Source organism: Argentina silus, assembly GCF_951799395.1.
Source record: "Argentina silus genome assembly, chromosome: 5".
Taxonomy (NCBI): Eukaryota; Metazoa; Chordata; class Actinopteri; order Argentiniformes; family Argentinidae; genus Argentina; species Argentina silus.
Genome location: NC_139659.1, coordinates 21,518,190 through 21,533,068, shown reverse-complemented (window position 1 = coordinate 21,533,068; position 14,879 = coordinate 21,518,190). Strand labels below are relative to the sequence as shown.

At 43.1% G+C, this 14,879-nt stretch overlaps 1 protein-coding gene across 1 annotated transcript in view; it reads right to left on the bottom strand.

The window, feature by feature from the left end:
- Positions 1-11,689, bottom strand: part of slc27a6 (solute carrier family 27 member 6) — a 20,182-nt gene extending 8,493 nt beyond the window's left edge. The window contains exons 1-5 of the mRNA XM_083669759.1: positions 11,090-11,689; positions 7,502-7,711; positions 5,172-5,330; positions 3,018-3,142; positions 143-337 (exon numbers count right to left, since the gene is read on the bottom strand). Of these exons, the coding sequence (XP_083525885.1) occupies positions 143-337; positions 3,018-3,142; positions 5,172-5,330; positions 7,502-7,711; positions 11,090-11,576 (1,176 nt within the window). The 5' untranslated portion in view covers positions 11,577-11,689. The remainder of the gene's footprint in view (positions 1-142; positions 338-3,017; positions 3,143-5,171; positions 5,331-7,501; positions 7,712-11,089) is intronic.
- Between the last annotated feature and the right edge of the window lie 3,190 nt (positions 11,690-14,879).

The window sequence follows — 14,879 nt, the reverse complement described above, 5'->3', positions numbered from 1 at the left end:
TTAGGGTTGCCATGCTGGGTTTATCATCCACACACAGTTACACCTAATAGGGGTGGGGATGTCATGCTGGCCAGAGGTGGCCATGTTGGACAGAGGTTGCCAGGTTGGCCAGAAGTTGCCATGTTGGCCAGCTCTCTCTCACCTTGTAGAAGAAGTTGGAGCGGCCCACGGCGCCGATCTTGCCGACGTGGTTCATGAAGCAGAGGTTCCCCTCGGTGGAGCCGTACAGCTCACACATCCGCACCTCCCCGAAGCGCCGGTGGAACTCACGCCACACGTCCTGCCGCAGCCCGTTCCCCACACCCATGTGCACCTTGTGGTCCTTCTCTCCCTCGGCCTGATGGGAGATGTAGTCAACGGCGTGTTAGTTTGACACGAGCAGAGTCGAGTACCGTCATTCACATCAAACTCTACCACCTGGGGGTGGTTGTTTTGTTGTACAACTGTGTGTATTTGTAAGCAGGGCTCCCCTGAAAAAGACACCTTGGTCTCAGCGGGACACCCCTGTATAAATAAAGGTTTTAAAAAAACGATATATTTTTCATATACAGTACCAGTCAAAAGTTTGGACACCCCTTGCCAAGAGTGTGCAAAACTGTCATCAAAGCAAAAGGTGGCTACTTTGAAGAATCTAAAATATAAAACATATTCTGGTTTGTTTAACACTTTTTTGTTTACTACATAATTCCATATGTGTTCCTTCATAGTTTTGATGTCTTCAATATCAATCTACAATGTAGAAAATAATAAGAAATAAAGAAAAACCATTGAATGAGAAGGTGTGTCCAAACTTTTGACTGTTACTGTATATATATATATATATATATATATATATATATATATATATAATTTGTAGATTAAGTCTTGAATGTTTCCTGTGTTTTGTGTTTTACATTGGATATGCCTCTTAGAAGACAACTTTTATCTCAATGGGACTTCCTGGGTAAAACAAAAGTGTAAAGCATGGGTTATACTGCGATAACTCATTATGTATTTCATTCATGAAGGGTTGTTTAAGGATTTTGTTTGAATAGGGCAGACCAAAGTTGAGTTGCATTGACCATCAGTGCTTTTCTGTGGGAGCTATCCCCTACCCAGCCCATTTAACTCATCCTCTGTGTGTGTGTGTGTGTGTGTGTGTGTGTGTGTGTGTGTGTGTGTGTGTGTGTGTGTGTGTGTGTGTGTGTGTGTGTGTGCGTGTGTGTGCGTGTGTGTGTGTGTATGCCTTTTTTTGTTTGTGCACAATTGTCCTCTGTGTGGTTGTGAATGAATGTTTTTATGGGCTTGTTTCTGTGTATGCAGAATGTCCGTGTTTGTGTTTGTGTGTGTGCACCCGTGTTGAGCGTGTGTATCCATGTGTGTGAGCATGTGTGTGTACGCATCAGGGTCACAGTTAATGAGTGTCCAAATGTGCATGCTTCTGTACACACGTATTGAGTTTGAGAGAGTGTGTGTATGTGTGTGTGTGTGTGTGTGTGTGTGTATGTGTCCTCTTTTTCCCATCAGTGGAGCGTCCTGTGCCACTGCCAACTTTCCACCCTCTTGCATAACCTCACGGGAGAGAGAGGAGGAGAGGAGAGAAAGAAGATGAGGAGAGAGAGAGAGAGAGAGAGAGAGAGAGAGAGAGAGAGAGAGAGAGAGAGAGAGAGAGAGAGAGAGAGAGAGGAGGAGAAGGAGGGAGACATGGGACAAAGAGTTCTTTGAGCTCTGTGCACTTGTCAGCACTGGCCATGGGAGGAGACCACTTTCTCCTGATAGTGTATATGTGTGTGTGTGTGTGTGTGTGTGTGTGAGTGTGTGTGTGTGTGTGTGCGTGCGTGCGCATGCCCATGGGAAGACGAACACGTAAACAAAAGCCCCTCTTATCCCTCAGCCATGAAAATGCAACACAATCAGGACAATGTTTTCTCTTCCGAGGGATACCGTGACAGAGCAGGACAAGTTTAATCGTTGGAACAAATTGTATGGAACCGTTTCTTTTGCTTGATAAAAATTCCCTCACTTGTGACGGTGCAGCGAGAGTTTGTGTTTCATTCGGTCTCTAGATCTGGTGATGTTACCTGGGAACCGACCAGAATGTTCTACATCGACCCCCAAAAAAAAAACTAACACAGGTCACCTGATGAAATGAACATCATTATAATGTTGGAATCAAACCCAAACCTGTGGTGATGCCAGCACCACGCTCCCAACCAGCCGAGCCGTCTGATCTAGTTAGGGAGAAAAGGCCAGAGCGTCTCCACTCATCTCCATGAAGAATGACACATACACACTGGAGCTAAAAGGGGAGGTGGAGGTTGAAGGAGGGGAAATATGTTGGGCTGAAAGTACGGAGACAGGTTCATGGGGGGGTTATTAGTTGTCCCGCCTGTGAACAAAACAACAGTTGGAGGTAGGGCTTTTTATTCTAGAGCTCCTCTTTTATGGAATGGCCTCCCCATTTTTATTAAGGAGGCTGATTCCATTAATGTTTTTAAATCCAGACTCAAAACATATTTATTCAATAAATCTTATGGCCAGTCCAGCGTGCATACACACACGCGCACACGCATGCATACACACACATACACAGTTTTTAAATCCTATTAATTTGAATAAAAAATTTAGTTTTGCTCTGCTTTTTTTTTCTTTTCTTTTTTTTTTACTTTTTACTTTTTTTTTTTTATTCTTTTTTTTTTTTGCTTTTGCTTTTCTGTTGAAGCACTTTGAGACCGCTCTGCGGTGAAAAGTGCTATATAAAAAAAAAATAATAATAATAAAAAAAAAAATAAAAAAAATTAAAAAAAATGTTAAAGGGATGATTCAGGATTCCTTTCATGTTCAGGCCTTGTTTGGAATATAATTTCTCTGTGAAAAAACTAGACACAAACTTTACACGGACATTGCCTCTGCACTCGCGTCAAGGTATTGGAAGAATCTGTCCTTTCACGATAAGATCTTTCTGAGCAACAGGAAGAGAACCATTGATAATTGGTTAATTGGGTTTTGATGATGAGGATGATGATGATGATGATTACCTTGGGCTGGTTGCATAGGTATCGACAGAGCTCCCCTATGTACTGGAAGATGGTGACGTCATACTTCCTACAGTCATTCCAGAACTGCGAGGCGGAGAACTTCTTCTTCAGAACACAGGTGGCACCTGAACGGGAAATAAAATAACAACAGATGATATATTATAGAGAAATATTAACATCTCAAACAATGTATGTTCCTGTATCATAGAGAAATATCAACATCTCAAACATCTTATGTTATAGCTGCACTGCAAATGAATGGGTATTGAATAAATAGAATTAGCTTCCTATTTGAATTTTCCCCAGGAAAAAAAAAATTCTATTATATTCTGTTCTATTTTAATCTTTTCTGTTCTATTCTCTTTCCGGATAGTTACTGAGTTGGATGAATGGATCAAATACAGTTCTATCTCCCAGGCATCTATCTACCAGGGTTATGTGGTTAATGAATGCTTAACTAATTCTTTATGAAGTGCTCTGGGGAGAGGAACCAGAGATGCTAGGTTCAACAGGTTCATTGTCCTCCAAGCTCGCCTGCACAATGATAACGAGTTGGGACGGAACTCAAAAGCCTCTCTCTATGGATGAACTCCATCCTCTCCTCCCATGAATGGACAGAGGTGGAAACTAGGACAAGAGGCTACTTGAGGTTTCAGAACTCTAGAACACACGTAGCCGGTTCCAGAACGGAACACATGGTTCCATACGAACGTCCTTGACTGACTAAGGGTTGGGTTCTTGTTGTCCCCGCTGAGTCAATACAACATTAATATAATGTTGAGGTGGACAGGGACAAACGGACCGGTCTGAGACCGGGAGGTCGATGACCTGGATGTTCGAGGATTTTAGTGGCAAGGACTGTCACTGTCAATTTTGGCACTGTCAATTTTGCTGTTAGTGGGAATGAATGTGCAACAATCAAACAAAGACTATTGGTCTGATATCGCTGGCCCTTACCATATCACAGTACTGCCATAGATTCCTTCCGCTTGCCATTTTGGATACAGTTACATACATACAAATCACATACAAAACCCTAATTTGCATATCTAAAACCTACTCACGTTACACAAATCATTCCTAACCACTAACACTGAGGATTCAGAAACATATGTAATCAACCACAAAAGGCCCACATAGACCTCCATTAAGAGGACATCACCACAACAACATTAATGACAGTGTGATTAAACATTCTAATAACAGGTTAGTGTTAAGTGCGTCAGTGTAGTGGTTAGGGGTTAGTGCACGCGTGCATATTTGCACTTCCTCTTCTGAGAGCACCAACTGAGGAGAGGCTAGGATTTGATGCTTTAAAGGGAGGGGGGGGGAAGCGAGAGAGAGAGAGAAAAGTAAAGAAAGAAAGAAAGATAGAGGGGGGGAGCGAGAGATAGAGAGAGCGATCGAGCAAGAGATAGGGAGAGCGAGAGCGAGCGAGAGAGAGAGAGAGAGAGATAATGAATAGCGATTATACGGTGGAGCAGGAAAAATCGACTAACATCTTCTATTATGGATGTGATCAGCATTCATAACTACTGGGCAAACAATAGTCGGTTTGATCCCTGGTCACAGAGCATGAATGAGGCCTAGGCCCCTTCCCCTCCTTACTGTATATATTTAAATATATTGACTGTGGGGTATAGGCTCTGTGTGTCTCTTGAGGCCATGTTTGGAGTTTAGGTCCCGGCCACAGCAAACTACGCTGTCCGTTAATTACGGGTTGAACCAAAGGTTTCTCTATGTGAGTCAGACGTTGACCGACAACGTAGATGACAAGGGTCTGCCCGTGTCCGTTTCGGTGGTTTTCTACAGACAAAAAAAGTTCCGTGTAAAGTCAAAAGTAAAGTCGCCCAAATTGTCAACATTCTAGAGTGCCGAAGAGTGACTTTATTCACCAAAAACGCATGAATTATTATGCTTCATTCTGTAGCCAATCAAAGTATTGCTGCTAGGTAAATACCACATAAAACACTTAGCACTCGAGGTGGTGAGTGTTCCGGAATTCTTTGGCAGTGAGTGAGCTAGTACCGTTAGTCACAACTCCTGATGAGCTTTAGAGCACTTAATAGTTTAAAAAAAGCTCCTTCACAATTCAAGCAGCTCTTTTCATGAATAGTTAATCCTTTCCAGCTCAAGAACTCTGTGATTCCCTACCCAGTTCTATAGTGCCTCCTATGCCGATCATGGAGGCCGCGCTGTGGTAGAGGGGGAGGGGGGTGTAGATGACATCGTCACTGACGCCCCCATATGCCCAGAACCCTGCTGCAGCCTTCAGGGACTGCAAGTGGGTGATCACTGCAGCCTTAGGAAGACCTGAAACAACAACAGAACAAGAACCATCAGAGGACGTTAGGTAGACCTGGAACAGCATCAGAATAAGAATCAGAGAACGTTAGGTAGACCTGGAACAGCATCAGAACAACCATCAGAGAACGTTAGGTAGACCTGAAACATCAGAACAACCATCAGAGAACGTTAGGTAGACCTGAAACACACAGTACAACAACCATCAGAGAAAGTCAGGTAGACCTGGAACAACAACAGAACAACCAACAGGGAACGTTAGGTAGAACTGGAACATCAGAACAACCATCAGAGAACGTTAGGTAGACCTGGAACATCAGAACAACCATCAGAGAACGTTAGGTAGACCTGAAACACACAGTACAACAATCATCAGAGAACATTAGGTAGACGTGAAACAGCATCAGCACAACTACCATCAGACCTGCCACAAACATTACGACAACTATCCGCCTTTAGAACAATATACTGTATCCAAATTGGTTTATTTCCATCAACTGCTGGGATTCAATTGTCTACATTGAGACACTTTGGACCAAAAAACAGGTTCACCTTAATCTAAAAGAATGTGTTTCTGCAAACAATAAATCAAGGCAGGGTAAGGTTCTGTGATCTTCAGTCAATCGACCCACTCAATCGATGCTGCAACTGGACTTTTCACCCAGAATCAACAGAATAATAGCTCCACTATAAACAACATGTTTATATGTGTTTCTGTTGTCTTTGCATTTGTTCAGGGGATTCAAGTTCAAGTTCCAGGAACTTACAGTGCCTTCAAAAAGTATTCAGACCCCTTCACTTCTTCCACATTTTGTTGTGTTATAGACTCAATTTAAAATGGATTCAATTAAAATAATTTAATCCAATCTATCCATACACAATAAAAATCAGAGACCCAATAAAAACAAAGATATTCATTCCAAAATTACATGAATTATTATCATTGCATTAAGATGGACTCAATTCAACTTATTGAGTGATTTGTTGATTTTTGCATTTTAGCTAATTTTAAGAGTGTCATAGCAAAGGGTCTGAATACTTATGTACATGAGGTATTTCTGTATTTCAATTTTAATACATTTACTGAAATTTAAAAAAACGTGTTTTCGCTTTGTCATTCTGGGGTATTGTGTGTGGAATACTTAAGTTTGGTAGGCACTGTATATCAAGTTGTGAAGATATGTCTGCCTTTTTTACAGTTGCCTGTGACAGCGCTTTTTAATCATTAAGATAAGTGAGCAACACACTCACTCACGAACTGTCCATGCTACAAGCCTAGCTATCCACACTAGCATACCACACTTTCATTGGCCAATACAATCTTTAAATTGTTACTGGTAGTTATGGTATGGTTCTGTACTGTATGCATTTCACAAAGCAGTTCTTCACCTGTTCATTCTTCAGGACTTATTATAAACTATAGGAAATAAATAATTTCTTATTTCACATACATCATTTTATAGTCCTTATCTGATGAAAGCAAACACAGAATCATATTTCTTTACCATGTCATTATATTCACTTAGCAGGGCGACCTTCGCGAGGTGTCCTTGCTAACTGACAGTTACCAGGGGAAGCTTCATGTGAACATCATAGTAAACTATGGTTAGCGACTGGCTCTGTGACTAACTCAGTCTCGAGACAAGTGTTTGACCGCCTGTATGAGGACAGGCTGGAGCTGAGCAGCTGGGGGGGAAGTCATGGAACTCCTGTTCCAATACTTTAAGAAGAGGTGGTTTAATACCAGAGAGGAAACCCTCAGGAACAGGACACTCCAGTCCAGATCTCTGGGGCAGCTCCTGTCCTGGTATTCATTCTCACCTTCAAATCAGAGACGTGAAGGTAAGAATGAACACAGCTAACTTAGTTAGACCTGAGGAACCAGTTGTGTTGGATCTCTGAGTTATGAACCACACCAGAGACCTCCAATGAGGACAGGCTAAGTGCAAACAGGAACAAGGAAACAAGGAAACACTAAATAGGCCAGTTTTCCAGACCTAGATAAAGCCTATACTCCTGGACTGAGAGGCATCTTCAATCTCCATTGGCATACTCTGGTCTTACATAGTATTAATGTGTAATAGACATGAATATGTAGAGTGTAGTAGCCTTTAGGGAAGTGGCTGCCCGAACATGTAATAAACATACATAAACATGTAATAAAGATGTAATAGCCTTACCAGTGGTTCCTGAGGTGAATATGTAGAGCGTAGCAGCCTTGAGGGAGGTAGCTGCTCTCAGGGCTGGGGGTACAGGCTTGTCGGAGGCTGTCTGCATCTTGTCCAGCAGGGTCTGGACCTCAGTACGGGAGCTCTGGTTCCTCATGGCCCAGACGTTGATGCTGTCCTCCTGCAGGCTGGGCAAGATGTCCTCCAGGGAGTCCAGCAGGTCTGAGGGAGGACAGGGGGGTTATAAACTCTGGTTGTAGTGGAGACAGATGATCATTAGCATATCATCAAATGCATATTATCATTATTGAGACAAGATGTCTTTCAATAACATCAACAAGTCTGAAGGACCTAGCATTCAATAGAGGGTAATGGTGATTCTGGTTGTGGACACTTACAGTACTACCAGTATATGTGTCTAAATGCATGTTGGAACACATAAATAATCAGCATATCAGGCTTTGGGAAGAATAGTAAAAGGTAAAGAGTAAACATTGCAGGTTGGAGAGATCTTCCTAATAAACCAAGTGCCAAAGTAACCACTGGGTCTGTGAGAAAGGGGAAGCTATGATGTTATACATCAGTGATAGTGTTGCTGTAGTTTAGTCAGGCATAATGAGTCTTACGTTGGGTGTGAAGTTGCAGAGTTTGGCTCAGAAGATGTATTTTACTGTATTTGCACACCTTGATTACGATTTAATTAGTTTGAATGTGATTTCTCAGGTAGGGATTGAGCTGCATGGAGTAATCAGGGATAGACGCACGCTGGACTCTGGACACTAAAGTCTGTTGACAGATCAAACACAATGAAGCAGTGATCAAGGTGTGCAAACAACCCTCCTAAGGGCTGAACTCAGGAGAGGCTGGTGGAGTCAGAAATTGGAGGTTGATGATAGCATTGTGCCATTTGTTTGTATGAAACCATGATGCCATTGCTCATTCTGTTCCATGCATCACAATGAGCCCGTCCTCCAATTTCTACCTCCAACAGCCTCCACTGGCTGAACTCCTGCATGGGTCTACTGGGGGTCATGGATAGAGTCTATAAAGGAGGCAGGCGTACATGAACTTTGCCTTGGACGAGAGCAGCTATGACACAGACATTTCACAATGTAAATATATACCACTTTGCACAGCGTTTTTATTGAACATTCGGTGGGTGAACTGTAGGGCACGAATAGGTTGTGTAACGTTACACTACATGAACTTGGCCGCTGATGAAAGCAGTTATTTCCTTATCTGATCAACATAAATGACGTCTGTCTGTGCCATCATGACGTCTGTCCGTGCCACTACTGGGGAAGCTGTCCTATTAGTCTCATTGACTGGCATTTGGAAGCTCGTTGACTGGCAAGCCAGTTTTCAGTCCACGACCCCATAGGCGCAGCCTTGACACAGACAAAGCCTTGTGCCTGATGTCAGGGTTTTGCTGGTCATCATCCCCTTGACTCAACCCAACAGAGCTCTGGTAGAGCCATACCCAGAGATACAAGAACCCTGTGGTAGAGTCAGAGATACAGGAACCCTCTGGCCAAGTCAGAGATACAGGTGTTGTAGATTGAAGACCCATCTCTTCAGGCTACATCTTAACTGTCCCTCCTAAACACCTCTTCATCCCCACTACCCCCCTGTACAAGTTTCTCTATTGTAAATTTATTTTATTTTTTTTAAAAAGGAAAAATTAATTCTTCCTTCTTCTAGCATTGTGACTGCCAATAGCCCCTGGTCCTAGCATAGATTACTTTTTCTTATGATGACTGATGGATAGATGATTAACTTACTTAGACAAATGTATTTGTTGTAATTCGCTTTGGATAAAGGCGCCTGCTAAATGGCATAAATGTAAAAAATGTAAATGTAATGTAAATGGTAGATACAAGGAGCCCTCTGGTAGCTGCAGTGTTGCATGCCTCCTGGAGGCTATTCTAGACCCAATACACTGTGATCACAGCAAACTGCCTCATCTCTCACAGTCAATTATAACCAATACCAGCGCAGAGACACATGGCTCCATGGCAACGAGCTGAGCTATATACAAGCCAGAAAAACAAACAAACATTCCCATTAAAATCACTATCAATGCCCCTGAGGAGTTGCTAAATGGTATGCGGGGCAGTTAGCGTGAAATGAAGACGAGGGGGATTTGAGTCGCCTGGTTCCGGATCTCTAGGTGCCGTAGGAGCCAACTACTATGACTACTGTTGTCATGTCAGCGATGCCATACTGTACATGTTTGGCATTTCAATGATGGAGCTAGCTGGGGCACGTAGAGATCTGGGAGGCTAACATTTGAGTGGGCTCGGAGGCACATTGGAGAAAGAGTGTTTAGAGCGAACACCTCAGAAATAGTTTTTTTTTTTTAAGACTTGTTTGTTGGCCATGCAACCAATTCACATCAATTGTTGGAATGTGGTCATTTTTGCACATGGTGTTTCTGTCATTCACAGAGGGTGGGGGTGCTCCTACTGGGGGTGCTCGTCTCCCCTGGAGGGAGCCGGATGTGAGCTGGTGACTGGAGGGTTGCTGGCATCATATTTTACATTTACATTTATGGCATTTAGCAGACGCCTTTATCCAAAGCGACTTACAACAATACATTTGTTTAAGTAAGTGAATCATCTATCCAACAGTCATCATAAGACGAAGTAGTCAATGCTCACACCAGGGGCCATAGGCAGTCGTAATGCCAGTAGGCTAATTTTTTCTTTTCTTTTATTAGCAGGAGAGAACTTGTACAGGGGGGTAGCGGGGATGAAGAGGTCTCTAGGGTTGGGGTTAGGGTTAGTATAGGGGGGGTAGTGAGTGAAGCGGTCTTTAGGAGGGACTGTTAAGATGTAGCCTTAATATCTAAGGTATCCTGCCGTTGTGCCCTTGAGCAAGGCTTTTAACCCCTAACTGCTCCAGGCGCGCTTGACGATGGCTGACCCTGCGCCCAGAGCCCAGAGCGCAGAGCCCAGAGCCCAGAGCCCAGAGCTCTCTTCCCCCTGGGGGGTTTGCATGTGTTGTCACTAAGCTTGTTAAGCCTTGTGACCGCATGGCCCTGCATGGTATTGACTAATGAGCTTGCTCTCTCTGTTGTTGACATAGGGTAAGTAGTAGTAGTCCATTCCAAAACCAATCACCAGTTGATTCAGGCTTCTCAGAATAGGACTTCCAGTATCTATCCATCATCATCATCGTTTTTGGACAGTGCAGATAGGGCCTACACAATACTATGTATGATGCTATGCTGCTTGTGGTTTCACAACACTACACACATTCTTTAAAAAATAAATAAATAAATACAGACATTCTTCCTGGGAGTCGTGGGTGGAGTGACAGATGGGAGGGGCATTCTCAAGCGTTCAAAACATGTTATTCTTACTTGGGAGAACAACCAATGGAATTGTTGCTTGAGTCCCTACTAAAACATATCACAAGCAATATGGAAAACGTGATACATGTCGGTAGTGTGGGGAAACGTATGTCATATTCATTACCTAATTATTATCTAACGATAATACCACAGATATTAAAGGTTATATAGCTGGCGAGGTTGCCATGGAAGCGCAAGCCTCACATTCTAAACATTGTGTGAACTGAAGTAGATGATGTGTTTACCTGCTCCCACAACCAGAGTTTTAGCCCCGCAGCAGTTGAAACAATGTAGCAATGATCTTGACTTAATGTTGGTGTTCAGGAAAGCCACAGAACATCCGAGTTTACTCAACCCGAACCAGACGCAAACGAAGTCGGGTTCGTTGTTCATCAGAAGCGCAACGGAGTCTCCTTTCTTCACGGCTCCCTGCTCCAGGAAAACGTTAGCCACTTTATTGCTGCGTTTATCTATGTCCTGATAAGTGTACGTTATCCCCTCATAAATAAGAAACGGTTTGTTGGGGATCCGCTCAGCCTGTTTGACAAATCTGTCCATGAGCGTCACTACTTTGGAGGTCAGTTTGAACATCTCCATCCTCGCCCCGTATCGGACAACTCTTAATAAATAAACAAAGTCTTTCCAGAAGTAAGGGAAACATAGTTTCTGAAGTACGTGCACGGAGAAAATACCCGCCAGGAGAGCTGTCCACCAGCCCAGAGAGAAAAACATCACGTTTGCTCCAAGTCAGTTCCTTTGAATACTCGGAAAAAAAAAAGATAAAGGGAAAGGAAAGGAAAGGACAGGTCAGGCAAGGATGCTGTTGATGTCAGGACTGCCGTGACAAGTGCATGTTCATAAAATGATGATGATGAGGAGGAGGATAAGAGGGTCGTGACTGAGTGTAGTTCGTCTTTGCAGTATTTATGAAACGCACATGGAACCATGTGACTCTCGTTGTACAGCTAACCCTGAAAGTGGGAGTGTTTTTTTTACGAGAGCGCGTTTCTCCGTGTCTTCGCTCCTCTGTGTGTGTGTGTCTGTGTGTTTGTGTGGCAGTTGTAGGCTATTGTAGCAAACTAAAGCTGCAACAATGTAACCATATCATCTTTCTTGTCGCTGCCCTTTTCGTTCCAGTATGGACCGCGCCTGGGAAGTGGGAAGAGATTCAAAGCCGAGATAGAATGTCGCGTATCGCCTTCAAACCCCAGCTGGTGTGTTCATCCTGCCGGTGTTAAACGCGGTCAGGAGGGCATCGTTTGAGGTCAGGGACAGTTGCATACCTCGCTCAGAACCAGAATTTCCTACCTATATGATAATTGATGAATTGTGAGTCGGGAGATGGGGACGTAAAATACACAGACAACAACTATCCTCCAAATGAATGACATAAGCCACAATATGAAATAAACCATTTTAATTCAAATCATTATAGCTATGTTTTGTATGTATAATTGTTATATAAGAGATGTACAGTTGCATTTGTGGAGTCCAGATAATCTTCAGTTTTATAAACTTTGGTTTTGAACAAATGGGATGATGATGTCCAGCTGCTTCATGTAACATAAGGCTACCATGAGGTGCAGTCCAGGGAAGGCTGGCGGAGGTAGAAATTGGAGGACGGGCTCATTGCAATGCATGGAATGGAATGAGGGAGCCAGTCCTCCGATTTCTACCTCCACCAGCCGCCCCTGTCTTAAATGAGAGCCCTCACTGTTTCAGAAACATCACATGCACATATCACATTGCATCGACTCCCAATGATGTATCAGTTCTCCCCAGCCTGCTCTCTGAAATTCAATTTGCCTGCCTGTCTATAACCAGCATGAACACACAGGGCCTGATTGTTGGGTCTGAGTTCACTGTCACTGACCCATATACGGCCCTGATCACATCTGTCCTTTTATACTGATGACATACATACAGGGAAACCTCAGACCTCATAGGTATAGATACTCTGCTATCACACATGAGTACATACTGTAGGTCACATATGATATAACATGTTAGCTGTGTTAAGTCATATGATGCTTTTGAAAAATAGACAGAATAGAGATCTCAATGAGACTTACCTGGATAAATAAAGGTTAGCCTAATTAAAGAATAGCATATACTCCATCTACATGACACACTATACAATATGTCAATCAAAGGCAAAGAGATGGACTTCTCTGCATAACCTCCACCCTCTGTATTACATCACTGTCCTGTACCTTACTGTTTCACCTCACTAATTACAATGTTTACATGGTTATGCTAGCCCTTATACACAGCCCCTACCTCCCTCCACCAGCCTGGATTAAATGCACTTTAAAATTTAGTATTGACTGTTACTGACTGACTGACTGTTATTTTTTTCTTCCTATGTTTACATTGTACACTATAATGGCCATATTTATCTATTGTTGTGTTCTTCAATCCATCTCTGCGCTGCCACAGGCCTCTCCTAACAGGTCCACATAATTACCTTATTTAGCCCATATTTAATATTTAATATTTAATGCTGGCTGTATGTTGTATGTGTATGTTATGTGTGATGTCTCTATGTCTTTAAGCTACTTGGAACCTGAATTTCCCCTAGGGATGAATAAAGTTTCTATCTATCTATCTATCTATCTATCTATCTATCTATCACTCCTCTCTACCATGGACCCAACTGTCCATCAATTAGAGTAAGCCCATCTGTTGTAAATGATGACCAAAGCATCAGGGAGGCTGGTGGAAGTAGAAATTGGAGGGCTGCATGGACCACGCGTTTGATACCATTCCTCATTCCATTCCATGCATTACAATGAGCCTGTCCTCCGATTCCTACTGCCTCCCCTGCATTAGATGTGACTGTTGAGAGGGGAGAGGGGCATTGATATGAAGGTCTCAGTGAAGCTATAGGCCTGGACCTAGAGAAAATCCTTTTAGTCCTTTCAGAACTATGTCATTAAGATTCTAATCAAGAGACTGCATCCGTAGACGAGTCTCTCTGTGTTCGCCAAGTTCTTGTGTCGTGGTCTTTAGTCCATATTGTTCCTCCAACAAGGCTATTTTGTGATGAGTCTCAAAGACTCACAGGTTTGGGTTACCTCACCTCTATTCAGGCTAACTTCCTCTGGGCCCAAACACACACACACACAAACACACACACACACACACAGACATGCGCGCGCACACACACACACACACACACACACACACAGACATGTGCGCACACACACACACACACACACACACAGACATGTGCACACACACACACACATACACAGGCACACACACACAGGCACACACACTCTCACACACACACACACACAGGAGTGATTGATTGTCAAGGTGCAGTTGGCAGTGCAATGGGACACGGATGGCCTAGCTTTCTCGTGTCTCCTCATTCCAATTCAATGAGCCACAGGCTATTGATTAGTTCTGTCTGTCACATCCACTCCTTTTGTCTGAGGTCATTGTGATTTCCCTGGCTAAGTGTGGCCTGAATACAGACAATCTGGCAATATGAATGATACTGTGACACTCGGATGACTGTTATAGGGACACTTAACACCACCGCTACCAAGTACAGTCAAATACCGTCATTATTTTTGGACAGATTTGTATTGGCAGCGATTTAGCAATTACCTCATTATTCAGTCTCACCTAAAGTACTCACCTCAAGTACAAGGGACCACATTAGCAGTCTGTAACTAGTTCCTCCCTAATCATCATCATCCTGCTGGAATAATGCCAGGATACATACAGCACCAATGGCATGCAAGACAACATGCTACATATACTTCAGTCTCATTGCCAGACACTTAATACCTTGGGGACGAGGTTACCTGTACTTTGACACATATAGTATGATAAGTATGTGTGAGACTGGAACAGAATGTGTTTGAGGTATACGGTCACCGAGCACTTTATTAGGATCACCTGTACACCTTCTCATGGTGGAGGTGGTGTAATGGTGTGGGAATGTTTTCTTGGCACACTTTGGGCCCGTTCATACCAATCAATCATCGCTTGAATGCCACGGCCTATTTGAGTATTGTTGCT